Source organism: Mixophyes fleayi, chromosome 4 (genome assembly GCF_038048845.1).
Source record: "Mixophyes fleayi isolate aMixFle1 chromosome 4, aMixFle1.hap1, whole genome shotgun sequence".
Classification (NCBI taxonomy): domain Eukaryota; kingdom Metazoa; phylum Chordata; class Amphibia; order Anura; family Limnodynastidae; genus Mixophyes; species Mixophyes fleayi.
This window is the reverse complement of record NC_134405.1, coordinates 61,898,412-61,913,192: the sequence shown is the minus strand read 5'-3', so window position 1 is coordinate 61,913,192 and position 14,781 is coordinate 61,898,412. Positions and strand designations below refer to the sequence as shown.

At 42.9% G+C, this 14,781-nt stretch overlaps 1 protein-coding gene across 1 annotated transcript; it reads right to left on the bottom strand.

Moving 5' to 3' along the window:
- Nucleotides 1-3,207: 3,207 nt before the first annotated feature.
- On the bottom strand, nucleotides 3,208-14,123 carry UBE2D4 (ubiquitin conjugating enzyme E2 D4). The gene is made up of 7 exons (XM_075207227.1): nucleotides 14,013-14,123; nucleotides 12,648-12,711; nucleotides 12,090-12,121; nucleotides 7,139-7,216; nucleotides 6,935-7,040; nucleotides 6,327-6,420; nucleotides 3,208-5,746 (listed from the first exon to the last, which is right to left on the bottom strand). The coding sequence occupies exons 1-7, from the start codon at nucleotides 14,034-14,036 to the stop codon at nucleotides 5,701-5,703; spliced, it is 444 nt and encodes a 147-aa protein (XP_075063328.1). The 5' UTR covers nucleotides 14,037-14,123; the 3' UTR covers nucleotides 3,208-5,700.
- Between the last annotated feature and the right edge of the window lie 658 nt (nucleotides 14,124-14,781).

Below are 14,781 nucleotides of genomic sequence, written 5' to 3'. Positions count from 1 at the left end.
AAGTTAGGCTTTTCTGTAGGACTTCTCTACATTTAGAGGGGTGCGTCGGATACTAGCCTGTAAGTCAGAATGGGGGAGGGTGTAATACATTGTTCTGAACAGTAAAAGATGGCGCTCACTACACACAATTAGTGTATGTATATATATTTTTTATTTATATACAGTCAACAATGTATGCAAACACTTGTCCTGCTTCATTGTGAAACACAAAAACCAGCCCCTTCCTGGCCATCTATTAAGAGAAACCCACGTTTAAAATAAAGATATAAAATAAAAACTGAGACACGGGTATTTTAAAAATGTTTTTTTCTTTTTTTCTTTATATGTATCAGCACCAACTTAAAAAGATTCACAATTTGGCAGGAAAAAAATAAAAAAAATCCAAAACAAAAACAGGAAACAGAATTAAATAAGTGAACGCAGTTAACCAAGTAACCTTTCACTGCTGGAGCCCCTGCAAACTGGGGATGAGAGTTGGGAAATAAATTATAGAAGATATTCACACACTGCACACTATATAAATTAATTCCTAAAAAGGACAGAAAAAAAAAAATGAAGCGCATGCAAGGTTATTAAGTTTATATGACGGAATTCAGGATTTGCAACCATTCGAGAACACAAACATTGGTAAGTAGAGATGTGCAGGGGGATGAAGCCATCTTAGTCCATATAACTTTGCTGTACAAACAATGCATTGCTTGAATACTGGAACGTTTCCCCAGACATACAATGTTGTATTTTTTGACACCCCATATATTGAAATGAATTAGCTGCAGCTATAAATGTCACTGTATTCAGTACTACAAAATCCAGTGTACTTTGTCAACATAAATAAACAAGATTTCATCTTTCGATAACCTAATCAGGGATTTCCATGAGGGTATTAGAGGAGAGTGCTTAAACTATACACATCACCTACATATAATGGAAACAGACATTTTTATGAGAATGCAGTCTATCCATTCATCATTGTGACATTAGCCTATCAAGTCACTTGGAAATAATGACATCACAGAGTAGCTCACTGATATCTCTGGTCCTAAGCAAACACAAAGGTAGCGTTTTACACTAGAGATGCATTTCTAAAAGACCAAGATTTCAAAATCGGGAAATTAAAGGTTTAAAGCTCAGTCTTCGGAGAACCTCACCCTGAAAGAATGTTTTGTGAATCTGTTTATTGCAACCATGCTGATTATTTTTAGCTCTTCAATTCCTTAATTACTTTCCTGAGAGAGGACATTACTCACCGACCATGTTTATAAGGTTACTAAGCCTTTCACCTGACCATTTACACTCACTGAGGTTATACAGTTACCAGTCTAATAATTTCACAATATATGAATCAATCACTCAAACAGCAAGAAAGTAAAGATACATTTTTTACATTCGAGTGTACATCCACCTACTGCATCCCACTTAATACTTGCTATTGCTACTATTCAGATTCCAAGGATTAAAGTATTTATTCAGTTTAACTTTTTTATTAAGCTGCAGTTCCATTTTGTGGTCACTAGATGGCAGCTCCTAAAATAGAAACTGTTTGGAATACTAGTACAAGTGAATCTTTAAAATATATACATTTGCTATTGTATAGTACATGGTTAGGTACCCTGCCACTCTAGCTGTCGTTGAACTGGGACTCTGGCTAGTATAGAAGATTGAGGATTGTATTACAACAGATACAGGCTCATGCTGTATTATGGGGGGATGTGAAGTACAACAAATCACAGCACCATGTATTGAAGAAAGCCAGATCGCTAGTTATAATAATGCAATGCTGCAGTTTCTTTCAGGATTATGAGCAACTCTAAAGAGGGTTGTAGAATATGTCAATAGTCTGGTAAATTGGCATAAAGGTAAAAAGGTTATTAAAAGTAGACTAATCTACCAACAAAGCAAAGCTGCCTGTGCTTTTAATGACAAGTTGAAACCCCGTTACCTTGCATGCAAATGAGCTGCCAAATATTGAGTACAAACCAAATCGCCTATTATAAAATCTAGACACAGGATGTGGCTATTAAACATGTTCATTCTGAGGTTTATGTATACTCAGCATCATTATACAGTGCAATCTTGTTATTATCAACTAGCACTAATGCAATGCAGTATGTCCTTTATAAATACTCTGTAGAGATTTGCATTCACCAGGTGTAGCCCCCCCACCCCTTGCAAGTGTAAAGAAAATAAGCATTTCATGGAACTTTAAATATATTGCAGTCTTGCTGTCCAGTATTACATGGAAGTTGGATATTACCAATGGGGAATCCCTGCTTGTAAGGATCTGCCTCTTTCATATAGATCAGAGGTACTCAAACCCAGTCCTCAAGAGCTACCAACAGGCCATGTTTTCAGGATTACTTTAAACATGCACAGGTGAGTCACCTATTTTTCTGGTCAGTAATTATCCCACCGGTTTCCACATACAGAAATAATGGTAGCTCTTGAGGACTGAGTTTGGGCACCTGCGATGTAGATCTACATATTCTCAGTAACATTCTACTCTGGATCTCCTCATAGAAGTATGCTCTTATTAGAGGCCATGTGTGTATGCTTACATCAGAGCAGTGACCTCTGCAGCATTGTCACAGCAATCACTGAAGCCATTAGATTGTAAGCTCTCATGAGAGGAGACCTCACTTCTCCTGTCTCCCTGTGCAGTCCCACCTCATCCACCTGGGCATCCTTGAATTACGCCTCTGCCATTCTGTATTAAGCTTTATGGCTGTTATGTTTTGTATTTTGTTTGTTGGACGTCTACATTTTATGTACTAGGTTCTATTCCCCCCACTATACAGCACTGTATAATTGTTTTGGCACCATATAAACAATAATACCCAAGATAGCAACTCATGTCTAGTGACTACACAGTGCACCTTGCAGCCCAACAGGTTAGAAATGCTCAGTGCAGTATGCTGGATATAACTGACCTATGAACAAGCAACAGTGTATGGGAGAGTCCAACAAGCCCTGGCACAACTGCATTTTATCAGTAGGTTTTGTTGCAGGTACAGCTCCACCAGACAGTGCTGTGATTTTACCAGGCCCTTAGAGGGAGTTAAAAAAAAACAAAAAAAAAACTACATTTTAGTAGTAAATCAACAAAAAAATAAAAAATAAATAAAACCAAACTACAAAAACAAAACAGTGCTAGAATAGTCCAGCGTTAAATCTTTGTGTTGCCTACATTAAGCTGCAGAGACAAGTGAGGAGGATGAGAAACATTTAATGCAGATTCCTGTTTATGGGAAGAAGACGACTGTTTATATTTAAACAGAATGATGAATAAATAAGTTAGTTACGTGAAGTGACCCTTATTATCTAGGTGTTTCGCCTTTTACGATTTTATTCCAAATACATTTTTAAAATAAGTAATATCATGAAATTGGCCAAGACCAGTTTCTTCAGTACACATGGATGAAGCAAGGTGACTGTTTCACTTAGCGGCTGCACACAGAGGAGGCGGCCATCTTGTGGGCTCGGCTAATATTTAGGAGATTGAAGCCTCTTCCTTCTCTAGGAACAAGTGACATCACTGAGGCACTTCTTGACCAAAATTAATGATGCCTGATCAATATACATGAGGCACTGGTTGGAAGTGAAGCGATAGGTTGCATTCTCATTGACAATGGTTTAGATCACAAGATGGCCGCTACCACTATGTGTATGTGGCATGGGTGCAGGGACTTTGCGCGCAATGTAGTAAATCAAAAACTCTGAAAACCAGTTCACCCTAAAGAGCGTTTTGATTTGTACATTATGTGCTATCCAAGGCACCATTTCTCCCATACACACAGTTGGAGTAGTGAGCCTAGAGGAAGCCCAGGAGAGCATAGCACGTAACCAACGCTCCTTCCTGATCAGTCCCACTTTTTTACCAACTACATAAGTGAACGCTGGCTGGTTACTCACCGACCGTCACGTTCACCTGTCATTGTCAAACCATTACTAAATCCCAAATGCAGACCTGGAGTTCAGAAAAGAGGTTACTGATTCTCAGTTACATGATTCAGTGCAGCACATTCATAAACATTGTATACAGACACTCAGCATCATTACACAGTGCAAGTTTTTAGTAGAAACTCCGCAAAGTAAAACAATGTAATATTAATATTAAAGATACTCTGCAATTATACAGTGCATCATGTTCATAATTAGCTACGTGTATTAATGACCGTACAAGTTCAGACTCTTCACTATGCTTGTATAATGCAGAGTAGACACTCTGCACAGCATTTTGCTCTGTGGTGCAAACATTGTAAAGCCGGCCACCGTTCCTTTAAGTGGGAGGGAACATTTCGTCCCAGAATTCAGAGTGAGGTAGACTGGAGCAAAGCTAAATTCACAGTGCTGAAAAACATTCCCCTGCCTGTCGCACGTTGCATGGCACTCACGCATTTAAAGGGGACACCTGGCTTACACACAACGAAGGCAGCCATTTTGAAGACTACACCAATATCCATCAGAATACAACCATCAATTCACAAGGAAGTAATGACATCTCTGAGGCAGCGGTGATGTCAGTAGTCCCTACTGGACAGAAAGGCCGAGTATTGGTTCAGCAAACAAAATGGCTGCCCAAACCATGTGTAGGCGATTGGCACACTTTAAATCCTGGACCGACAGCATGGCTTGCAAGCTTCTGCTCCAACAGAGTGAGCTACAACGGATGGGCAGGACCTGCTCATTTACTAAAGGGCTAGTACTATTTTGGGTGGGGCGAGACCTGCTTAATATGAATGGTTAAATATATCCTAAAGCACACAATGATATGAGTTAGTGTGATATTAAAAGTAACACAGATGAGTGTTAATAACACAATCTAATCCAAGTAAACAGAGGGGGGTATACCCACTTCTAGGAGATGCTATGAAGATACAGCGTACCACCATTGTGTTGCTGAAGCACACCCCCAAGGTACCATAAATTGTTATTGGTGTAATGAGCATACAGCTTTCTCATTCATTAAAAACAGGTTAGGGTTCCAGGAGTCCGTTCTCCCCGTTCTGACTAGAAAGATTGTACAGCAAACATTCGGGAAGTGCAGCCATTGTGAGCAATGCTGCTACTTTGTGCGAATTGCATTGCAAACCGTTCTTCCGTAACCATCTTGGCTCTTCTACTCCATACAGACATAAGACGAGAGCGACAAATTCATGGCAAGTTGATGGCCTGGAAACTCAGATGACACCTGATCTTCCTTCAATTTCCACGAAGACTTCTCTTGTACCAGCAACAGCAGCTACTAGCCATGCTACTCTGGACTGGGGAAAGGGAGAGCTACAGAAGGGGAGGATCCTGGGACTCTTCCCAAACAAACATCTATGTCCTGAGTTATTTAAAGTAGAGGGTAAGGTGATATGAGCGTCTCGAAAGCAGATCTCAGGGCGGGGATGTTTCAGTGCAGAGAGGGGAGAGGGGCTCAGCCCTTCGGAGCCAGGCATACAAGTAGAAGAGGCAGGAGAGTATTCTAACAGCAGCAGATTTTGGAGTGAGAATGGCTAACCCTCTTCCTCAGCCAAGTTGCGCAAAAGGTGAATGTGGAGGGGGAAGGGGGCATCCATGGAGTTGCTGGGTTATTTTTGGTTGGTCGGTATAGTATAAAAACATTGCAGGGATGTTGGCACAAGAAGATAAACAAGAGAAGTGGGAGGGTCTCTGCCCTCTCCAGTCTGTCAGTCTGGCTGTGCTATTTAGAGTGTGTTACATTGCATATTTCTGTGTCCATTCTCGTGCTAGTCTGTTATACCTGCAGATGGAGAAAGGGAAATCTTGTGTGACGTCACATTTAAACCTCAAAAAATACAAGCATCATCTAAACTATGATATATACATATAGTAACCAGTCATCAGTCCCCACATTTCTGTAGTTAAAATGTGAAGTACTCATGGCCTGAATGTTGCTTCACCTAGGACTGGCAGTGCTCCATACACACCTAGCACCGTGACATAAATAATGATACTCATTAAACACAGCTACATTAAGATGGACGCTAAAATGCCAACATATTCAGAGTGACAATACACGTCTCAGCATTAGTTCCCTCAGAGTACATTACAGATCTGTCAGAGGTGACCACTTGGGAACTACAGATTTATCAGTAATAGGTGTGTTTTGTAATCCTCTTTTTTTGAGACAAATCCAACTGCAGTGTTTTCTAAATTGCCAGTAAGGAACATAATCCAGTAAATAAAAGCAATGCTGCAGAGCTTAGAAGAAACCCTTTCCACACTGAAACTGCTGGAGAGCCATCTCTGGTGGGCAAAGTGAGCCTCCGCTACCGTAGCTCAGGAACTACATATAGAAAACAACAGTTAGGCCTACGTACTTCTCCCGGTCTGCTTTATATGTGTGAGCGATCTCTGGCACCAAAGGATCATCTGGGTTGGGGTCACAGAGGAGAGAGCAGATAGACAGCAGAACTGGAAATGTAAAACAACAATGTCAATATTTTGCAAATAAACAATACTCCTATACATGGGAAAAACTATGCTCTGGTTACTTTATATAATACATTCTGGAAAGTGACAGCTAAAATCGGATAGGTTGCTGCGTGCATCACCTCCACTTTTCCTTTTTAGTAAATCTATCCCTGTGTCTTTGACGCAAACAGCTCTCCTACTGACAACCCCACTGCTGGTACCAAGAAATTATTTGTAAAGCGCCCTCAGCTTTGGACACCTATTTATTGTGAGCGCAAACATTATTGTTTTGCAAGAAAATGTCACAATATTTTGAATCCTATTTCATATAGCAGGTCTGGGCATATCCCTGCAGCGAGGGTAACAGAACATGTACTTCTGGTGCCCAACTGCTCCAGATCTCTCCTGCTGACTTTAGTTGGTGAGCTCAGTTTGTCCATACAAACATTCTCATAACTCATGAAAAAAAACCATCAACAGAGACACAGTAACACATAAGTACATATCAACTGACCCTTGGATACAGTAAGAGCTGGTGACCATTGGCTTCGCAGGATGTCCAAGCAAATGCTGCCATTACTGTTAATGTTGGGGTGGTAGATTTTGGTTGTAAATGCCACCTGACGAGAGACAGAAAACAATAGCAATGACACACTAATAGGAATATACCAGTTATTCGCTCTGTACCCTTTGCCAGCCTAGTCTCCCCTCTCCTTACCTTTGGGGGTTTGAAGGGATAATCTGTTGGAAAATGAATGGTGAGGAAGAAAACACCACCTTGGAAAGGGCTGTCATTCTGAAAAATGGAGATCCATATCAGCAATGGAGGAGAGGAGCAATCCAGAGGGGAAAGTGGGGCACAGAAGTGTCCTAAAGAGAGAGGGGTTTCTACCACAACCTCAGCATATGACCTAATCACTTCCTATCTAACTACTGTAATATCTTACTTCTTGTTCATTTTCCAGCAATGACTATCACTCTGCAGCAGAGGCTTTACACTATGGGTTGTGACCTGAATAAAAATGGGGCCACATTACCTTCTTCTAAATATAAAATATCTAAATATTATATTTTAGTATTATTTTGGATAATTATTTTTTAGCATCAATAAAGCAAACAGTAAACTACATTAAATGAAATAGATTGAGTCACATGGGAAGCAAAACATAGTACATGCTCTAGAAAACAAAAAACAAATCAAAAACCTCTACTTCCTAGCAACAGTAGTCTGCACGAGCATCACATTGCACTCCGATTTGCATGCTATTTCCAATTCCTAAATCGTACCCAAATTAATAAAAACAATAGCCTAGCTGCTATGTGATAAAAACGGTTTCCTTCGCAAACTTAAATTAGTCTTCTAATTTAAATAATAATTTTACTAAATCTCTTCACTTCCTAATAATAGTTCCCTGCCATTCACTGTAGCAGGGTCCCAGCACTCACATACAGGACCACCGCTATCTTCAGTGCTGCTCAGCTCTCTGTAGCAGGTCCAGGCACTCACATACAGGACCACCGCTATCTTCAGTGCTGCTGAGCTCTCTGTAGCAGGGTCCCAGCACTCACATATAGCCAGGACCACCGCTATCTTCAGTGCTGCTTCAGCTCTCTGTAGCAGGTCCCGGCACTCACATATAACCAGGACCACCGCTATCTTCAGTGCTGCTTCAGCTCTCTGTAGCAGGTCCCGGCACTCACGTATAACCAGGACCACCGCTATCTTCAGTGCTTCCCATCTCTCTGTAGCAGGTCCTGCACTCACATATAACCAGGACCACTGCTATCTTCAAGGCTTCTCATCTCTCTGTAGCAGGTCCCGGCACTCACATATAGCCAGGACCACTGCTATCTTCAGTGCTTCTCATCTCTCTGTAGCAGGTCCTGGCACTCACATATAGCCAGGACCACCGCTATCTTCAGTGCTTCCCATCTCTCTGTAGCAGGTCCCGGCACTCACATATAGCCAGGACCACTGCTATCTTCAGTGCTTCTCATCTCTCTGTAGCAGGTCCTGGCACTCACATATAGCCAGGACCACCGCTATCTTCAGTGCTTCTCATCTCTCTGTAGCAGGTCCCGGCACTCACATATAGCCAGGACCACTGCTATCTTCAGTGCTTCTCATCTCTCTCTCTAGCATGTCCAGGCACTTACATATAACTAGGACCACTGCCATATTCAGTGCTGCTCAGCTCTCTGTAGCAGGTCCCGGCACTCACATATAGCCAGGACCACCGCTATCTTCAGTGCTTCTCATCTCTCTCTCTCTCTAGCAGGTCCCAGCACTCACATATAGCCAGGACCACAGCTATCTTTAGTGCTTCTCATCTCTCTCTCTAGCAGGTCCCAGCACTCACATATAACCAGGACCACAGCTATCTTTAGTGCTTCTCATCTCTCTGTAGCAGGTCCCGGCCCTCACATATAGCCAGGACCACTGCTATCTTCAGTGCTTCTCATCTCTCTCTCTCTAGCAGGTCCAGGCACTCACATATAACTAGGACCACTGCCATATTCAGTGCTGCTCAGCTCTCTGTAGCAGGTCCCGGCACTCACATATAGCCAGGACCACCGCTATCTTCAGTGCTTCTCATCTCTCTCTCTAGCAGGTCCCGGCACTCACATATAGCCAGGACCACAGCTATGTTTAGTGCTTCTCAGCTCTCTGTAGCAGGTCCCGGCACTCACATATAGCCAGGACCACCACTATCTTCAGTGCTTCTCATCTCTCTCTCTAGCAGGTCCCGGCACTCTCATATAGCCAGGACCACCACTATCTTCAGTGCTTCTCATCTCTCTCTCTAGCAGGTCCAGGCACTCACATATAGCCAGGACCACCGCTATCTTCAGTGCTTCTCATCTCTCTCTCTAGCAGGTCCCGGCACTCACATATAACTAGGACCACCACTATCTTCAGTGCTTCTCATCTCTCTCTAGCAGGTCCCGGCACTCACATATAACTAGGACCACCACTATCTTCAGTGCTTCTCATCTCTCTCCCTAGCAGGTCCCAGCACTCACATATAGCCAGGACCACCGCTATCTTCAGTGCTTCTCATCTCTCTCTCTAGCAGGTCCAGGCACGCACATATAACTAGGACCACTGCCATATTCAGTGCTGCTCAGCTCTCTGTAGCAGGTCCCGGCACTCACATATAGCCAGGACCACCGCTATCTTCAGTGCTTCTCATCTCTCTCTCTAGCAGGTCCCGGCACTCACATATAGCCAGGACCACAGCTATCTTTAGTGCTTCTCATCTCTCTGTAGCAGGTCCCGGCCCTCACATATAGCCAGGACCACTGCTATCTTCAGTGCTTCTCATCTCTCTCTCTAGCAGGTCCCAGCACTCACATATAGCCAGGACCACAGCTATCTTTAGTGCTTCTCATCTCTCTCTCTAGCAGGTCCCAGCACACACATATAGCCAGGACCACAGCTATCTTTAGTGCTTCTCATCTCTCTGTAGCAGGTCCCGGCCCTCACATATAGCCAGGACCACTGCTATCTTCAGTGCTTCTCATCTCTCTCTCTCTAGCAGGTCCAGGCACTCACATATAACTAGGACCACTGCCATATTCAGTGCTGCTCAGCTCTCTGTAGCAGGTCCCGGCACTCACATATAGCCAGGACCACCGCTATCTTCAGTGCTTCTCATCTCTCTCTCTAGCAGGTCCCGGCACTCACATATAGCCAGGACCACAGCTATGTTTAGTGCTTCTCAGCTCTCTGTAGCAGGTCCCGGCACTCACATATAGCCAGGACCACCACTATCTTCAGTGCTTCTCATCTCTCTCTCTAGCAGGTCCCGGCACTCTCATATAGCCAGGACCACCACTATCTTCAGTGCTTCTCATCTCTCTCTCTAGCAGGTCCAGGCACTCACATATAGCCAGGACCACCGCTATCTTCAGTGCTTCTCATCTCTCTCTCTAGCAGGTCCCGGCACTCACATATAACTAGGACCACCACTATCTTCAGTGCTTCTCATCTCTCTCTAGCAGGTCCCGGCACTCACATATAACTAGGACCACCACTATCTTCAGTGCTTCTCATCTCTCTCCCTAGCAGGTCCCAGCACTCACATATAGCCAGGACCACCGCTATCTTCAGTGCTTCTCATCTCTCTCTCTAGCAGGTCCAGGCACGCACATATAACTAGGACCACTGCCATATTCAGTGCTGCTCAGCTCTCTGTCGCAGGAGATATCCCAAAGGGTGGGGTATGCGTTACTGGTGCTGAAAATTCCGACATAGTACATACCTACAAAAAAATTCCGATTTCAATAATGGCGATAAGCAAATGCAGACTTAACATAAAAAAGACTCCGTACATCACTGACACGTGTGCAACGTATTCTGATTGAAGTAAAAGCTGGCAGTTTTATTTGACATCAGTCATCATGGAGCGAGCGATTTCTGAATTTAAAGCGGTAATGCCACCAGTCGCCCCATGTATAATGTAAAAGCCTTTATTCTAGTTGTAATTCTAACCCTAACCTTATCCCTAACCCTTAAATTAGATTGTAACTGCGGCGACCGGTCCCATTGCAGCTTTAAATTCAGAAATATCACTGTCCCCACAATGGCTAATGTCAAATGCAAGCGCTGGCTTTTACTGCAATCAGAATACATTGCACGAGCGTAGGTGATGTATTTTTTATGTTATGTCTGCATTTGCTTATTATCATCATCATTCGAATCGGAATTATTCTGTAGGAATGTAGTGTGTCGAAATTTGGATCATCGATAAAATGACTACCACCGGATCCCATATAGCGTCTCTAAATTGAAAGCCTCAGAACCGCTATGTCAGATGTCCTCTGCTACATAGACACGCAGCACTGAAGGTGATCGCAGAGGTCCAGAAAATGTCAGGTCCTTGCTAAATACAACAAAAAGTGGGTTCTCCAGGGGAGAGATCCCCAAATTACTAATATTTGGAAGGGAGGTGATTAAACAAATTCCTATTTGAAGCAGAAAACCCCTTTAGCATATACTCTACCTCACCAATTCGGACTGGCACATACTTCTTGTCACTTCCTGCCCTCCATTTGTAAATATGTAATTGGGGAAATTTGTGAACACTGGTACAAAAGAAAAGGGTACCATAACCAATATCAACCAGATGTTTGCTTTTATTTATAAACACTTTAAGTAAAAAAAAAATGAATTCCTGATACAGTACCTAATTCTTGTGCACACTATCAACATCATCCATTCCTGAAACCTAAGCAGCACCGCAAGCTATCGGTTATTCGGATGTTGAATAACTAATGTGAACTGCACATTCATTCCGGTTACACCTTTATCGATCTAAGCCTACTCTATCAGCATATCAACCAGCACACTGCCTACTCTGTTGTTCACTAGTCACCAAATCTGCATGGTAATTAGTCACATGCCATCTCTCTCTTCTCTCTAAATCAGGTTCTCAAGCATCTGACCATCTAGACTAAATGTTAACCATGGTCCAAGCTACTCAATGGTATAATAAACTGTTTGCACGTTTATAATTTAATGCTGATCTTTCTAGTTGCACTTCAGTAAAAATCAGCTCAAGTGTTTTGCGGAAGTGCTGAGCACCCTGTTAAGAATGTGACGTGACAAATATTAGTTGAGACACAAACAGAGGAGAGGTGCACATATTGTGGGACAAGATACTTACAGGGCCCATGATAGTCGCCTGCCAGTGAAACACTGAAATACAGAGAGACACAACTTGGGGGATATTCAATGGAATGGACACTGCACTATTGGCAGTGAGATGTATATGGGGGTGGGAGTATACTAGTGACAGTGATGTGGATTTATTGTTTCTAATAAGATTATGAAAACTGGACATCTATGCATTAACAATATTACATTTGCAAAACAAAACGCAGGTACCTGAAAACTAGAATTTACAAATAAATTAATATCCAGTATATAGATGGCAGTGACAGAGAAAAAAAACTACTATAGCATGCAAAGGATTCTATAAATCAAAGACTGGTTTTACTTGCAGTTCTGTAAATTCATGTTTAGATTCACATTGTAAATCACAGGTGCCAAAGAGGAGTAGATGGTTATAATATAGATGTTCTACACCCAATTTTTAAAAATACAGTTATATTAAATCTTGTCCATTTTCTGAAGTCTGAAATGTTTTCTAAATCAAGCAATTAGCCTTCTGATGTAAATATAAGGGGGAGGTATGTCTACTAGGCTAGGGTGCATTACGTACAGTCCTCTCCCACAGGACCAGCAGAGCACTGAGCTGGAGGATCCCTCTGCAAATCCATCAGTTCCTGCATAAATTGGAATAAAACATAAGTGTAAACAGACATTTGTGCATTACTTATTTACTTTCACATTCATTTTTGACAGCAAATGATAGGAGACATTTAAAAGGAGGAGCAGCCTTACAGCACAGTTTACGTCTCCCTACGCCCCTCCCAAAGCTGCTATTCGCTGTCAAAAACAGACTGATTTTTAAAGAGGGGGATGGGAGTGGGTTAACTTTAGCAAAAGTTTGTAACCTTACACTCCTACAGGAGCAGCAGTGCTCACAAAGTTATCAGTTTGAGAGTCTGAGTATGTCTTGCAGTGGCCTGAGTAAAAGAAATTATCTGTACATAATGAATACAACGGTGGACACATCTTCATGCTGTAGTATGTCTTTCTGCTTTATAAAAAAAAATAAAAAAAATATTTGGCAAGACATGGATTGAACATTTCACCTTAACCTTTTCATATTAAGATTTCCGTTTCGGGTTTAGCTGTCCTGTAATACAAAAACTTTGTAGATATCTAGCTATTTGTCTCCAGAATTTCACCATTTTTATTGTGTACATATATTTACTCTAATAGGAGGTAACACAGGGAGTAGAGATTATAATATATATATATATATATATATATATATATTTATTATACACGCACTTTTGGATACCCCTGGTTCCCAATAAATAGAGTCAGTCCCCCAGGTTCTCACTGTCTATATTATGGATGCTGCTGCTCTATTTCTACTACACCAGACAGGTCTGTGTGTTCTCATGTAACCTGTGCCCATCTGAGCTGCCCCCTTCTCTTTGCCTTCACACCTCGCAGTCCCCTTTTCCCATTTAAGGTCTGTCCCCAGCAGCTGGCCTATAGGATCACTATTTGGCAACCGATACAAGCGAGAAAGAGGGGGGAGGTGTGAGAGCAGCTGTCACCTCCGGGCATGCGCACAAGAGACTTTCCTCGGCCACCTCTCGTGAGCATGCGCCGTAGCGACGGCAGCGCCTTCTTCCATTCATAACGCACGCGCAAACTAAGGTATCTCGGGGGGAGGGAGACCGTGGTGACAGCCCTGACGCATGCGCAAACTCATCCACACTGGATCACTATCTGGCATCGGTTCCGCGCTGTCCTTGGCTCCGCCGAAAGCCCCTGTGATTCGGCCTTTCCCCTTCCCTCCCTCCCGGCATCACGCCAACACAACGCTGTCCATTCACTCTCCAGCCAACAGGGACAACCCCGCCGGGCAGACGAGAGAAGGGGGCTCAGGCCGCTTTGTATCACAAGATATCGTGGCGGTGTCCCCGGGCGGTTCCGTTGGTCTCACCTTCTGAATCCTTTTCAGCGCCATGTTGTCCCAGAGCCGGCGGAGCGCGCTGTGCTGGGGGCAGCAAGAGCCCGACACTGACACGTAGCTCCGCCCACACAAATCAGTGCGCAAGCGCACGCCGCTCTGGCGCGTGCTGGGAACTGTAGTTTGTACTGTAAGGGGTGTGTAGACGCGCAGGACGTGTGTGACCCGGCGCATGCTGGGAATTGTAGTTTTATGAATGGTCGTCGATGCACATGCGTGGTAAAGCACAGATGTTTATTTTTTTATATGATGGGGATAGCTGACAGTTTCAATGGGCTCAAATTGTATTTTAGTGGACAATAGAAGTGGAACTAACACAGAAAACGATATTATTGTATGACCCATCTATTCATAGATGTAAAAGTGATTCATGGGTGATTATAGCTAGTGATGGAAAGATATAATATTAAGTGAAAGTGATACAGGGGTGATTTACACCCATGACCATTCAATCTATAGTGCCCATACCGTGCATACATACTGTAGTGCAGTGATGGGCAACCTGATACAGTTTGCCATATTGTGCAACCCTCTATCCTTCAAAAGGGTCACACCAATCCTTTATCTTAGTAATATATTAAAGCGACTCATTGAATATATAAATATATAAATAAATGATGATGTTGATGAATACAAGCTATAACAAACTAATCTACCAATGCTGGAAGGAGCTGGTAGCTGCAGGTGAAGGCTCGGAGGGTCACCTGCTGCCAACACACCTACCTGGTAATGATGCCCACCA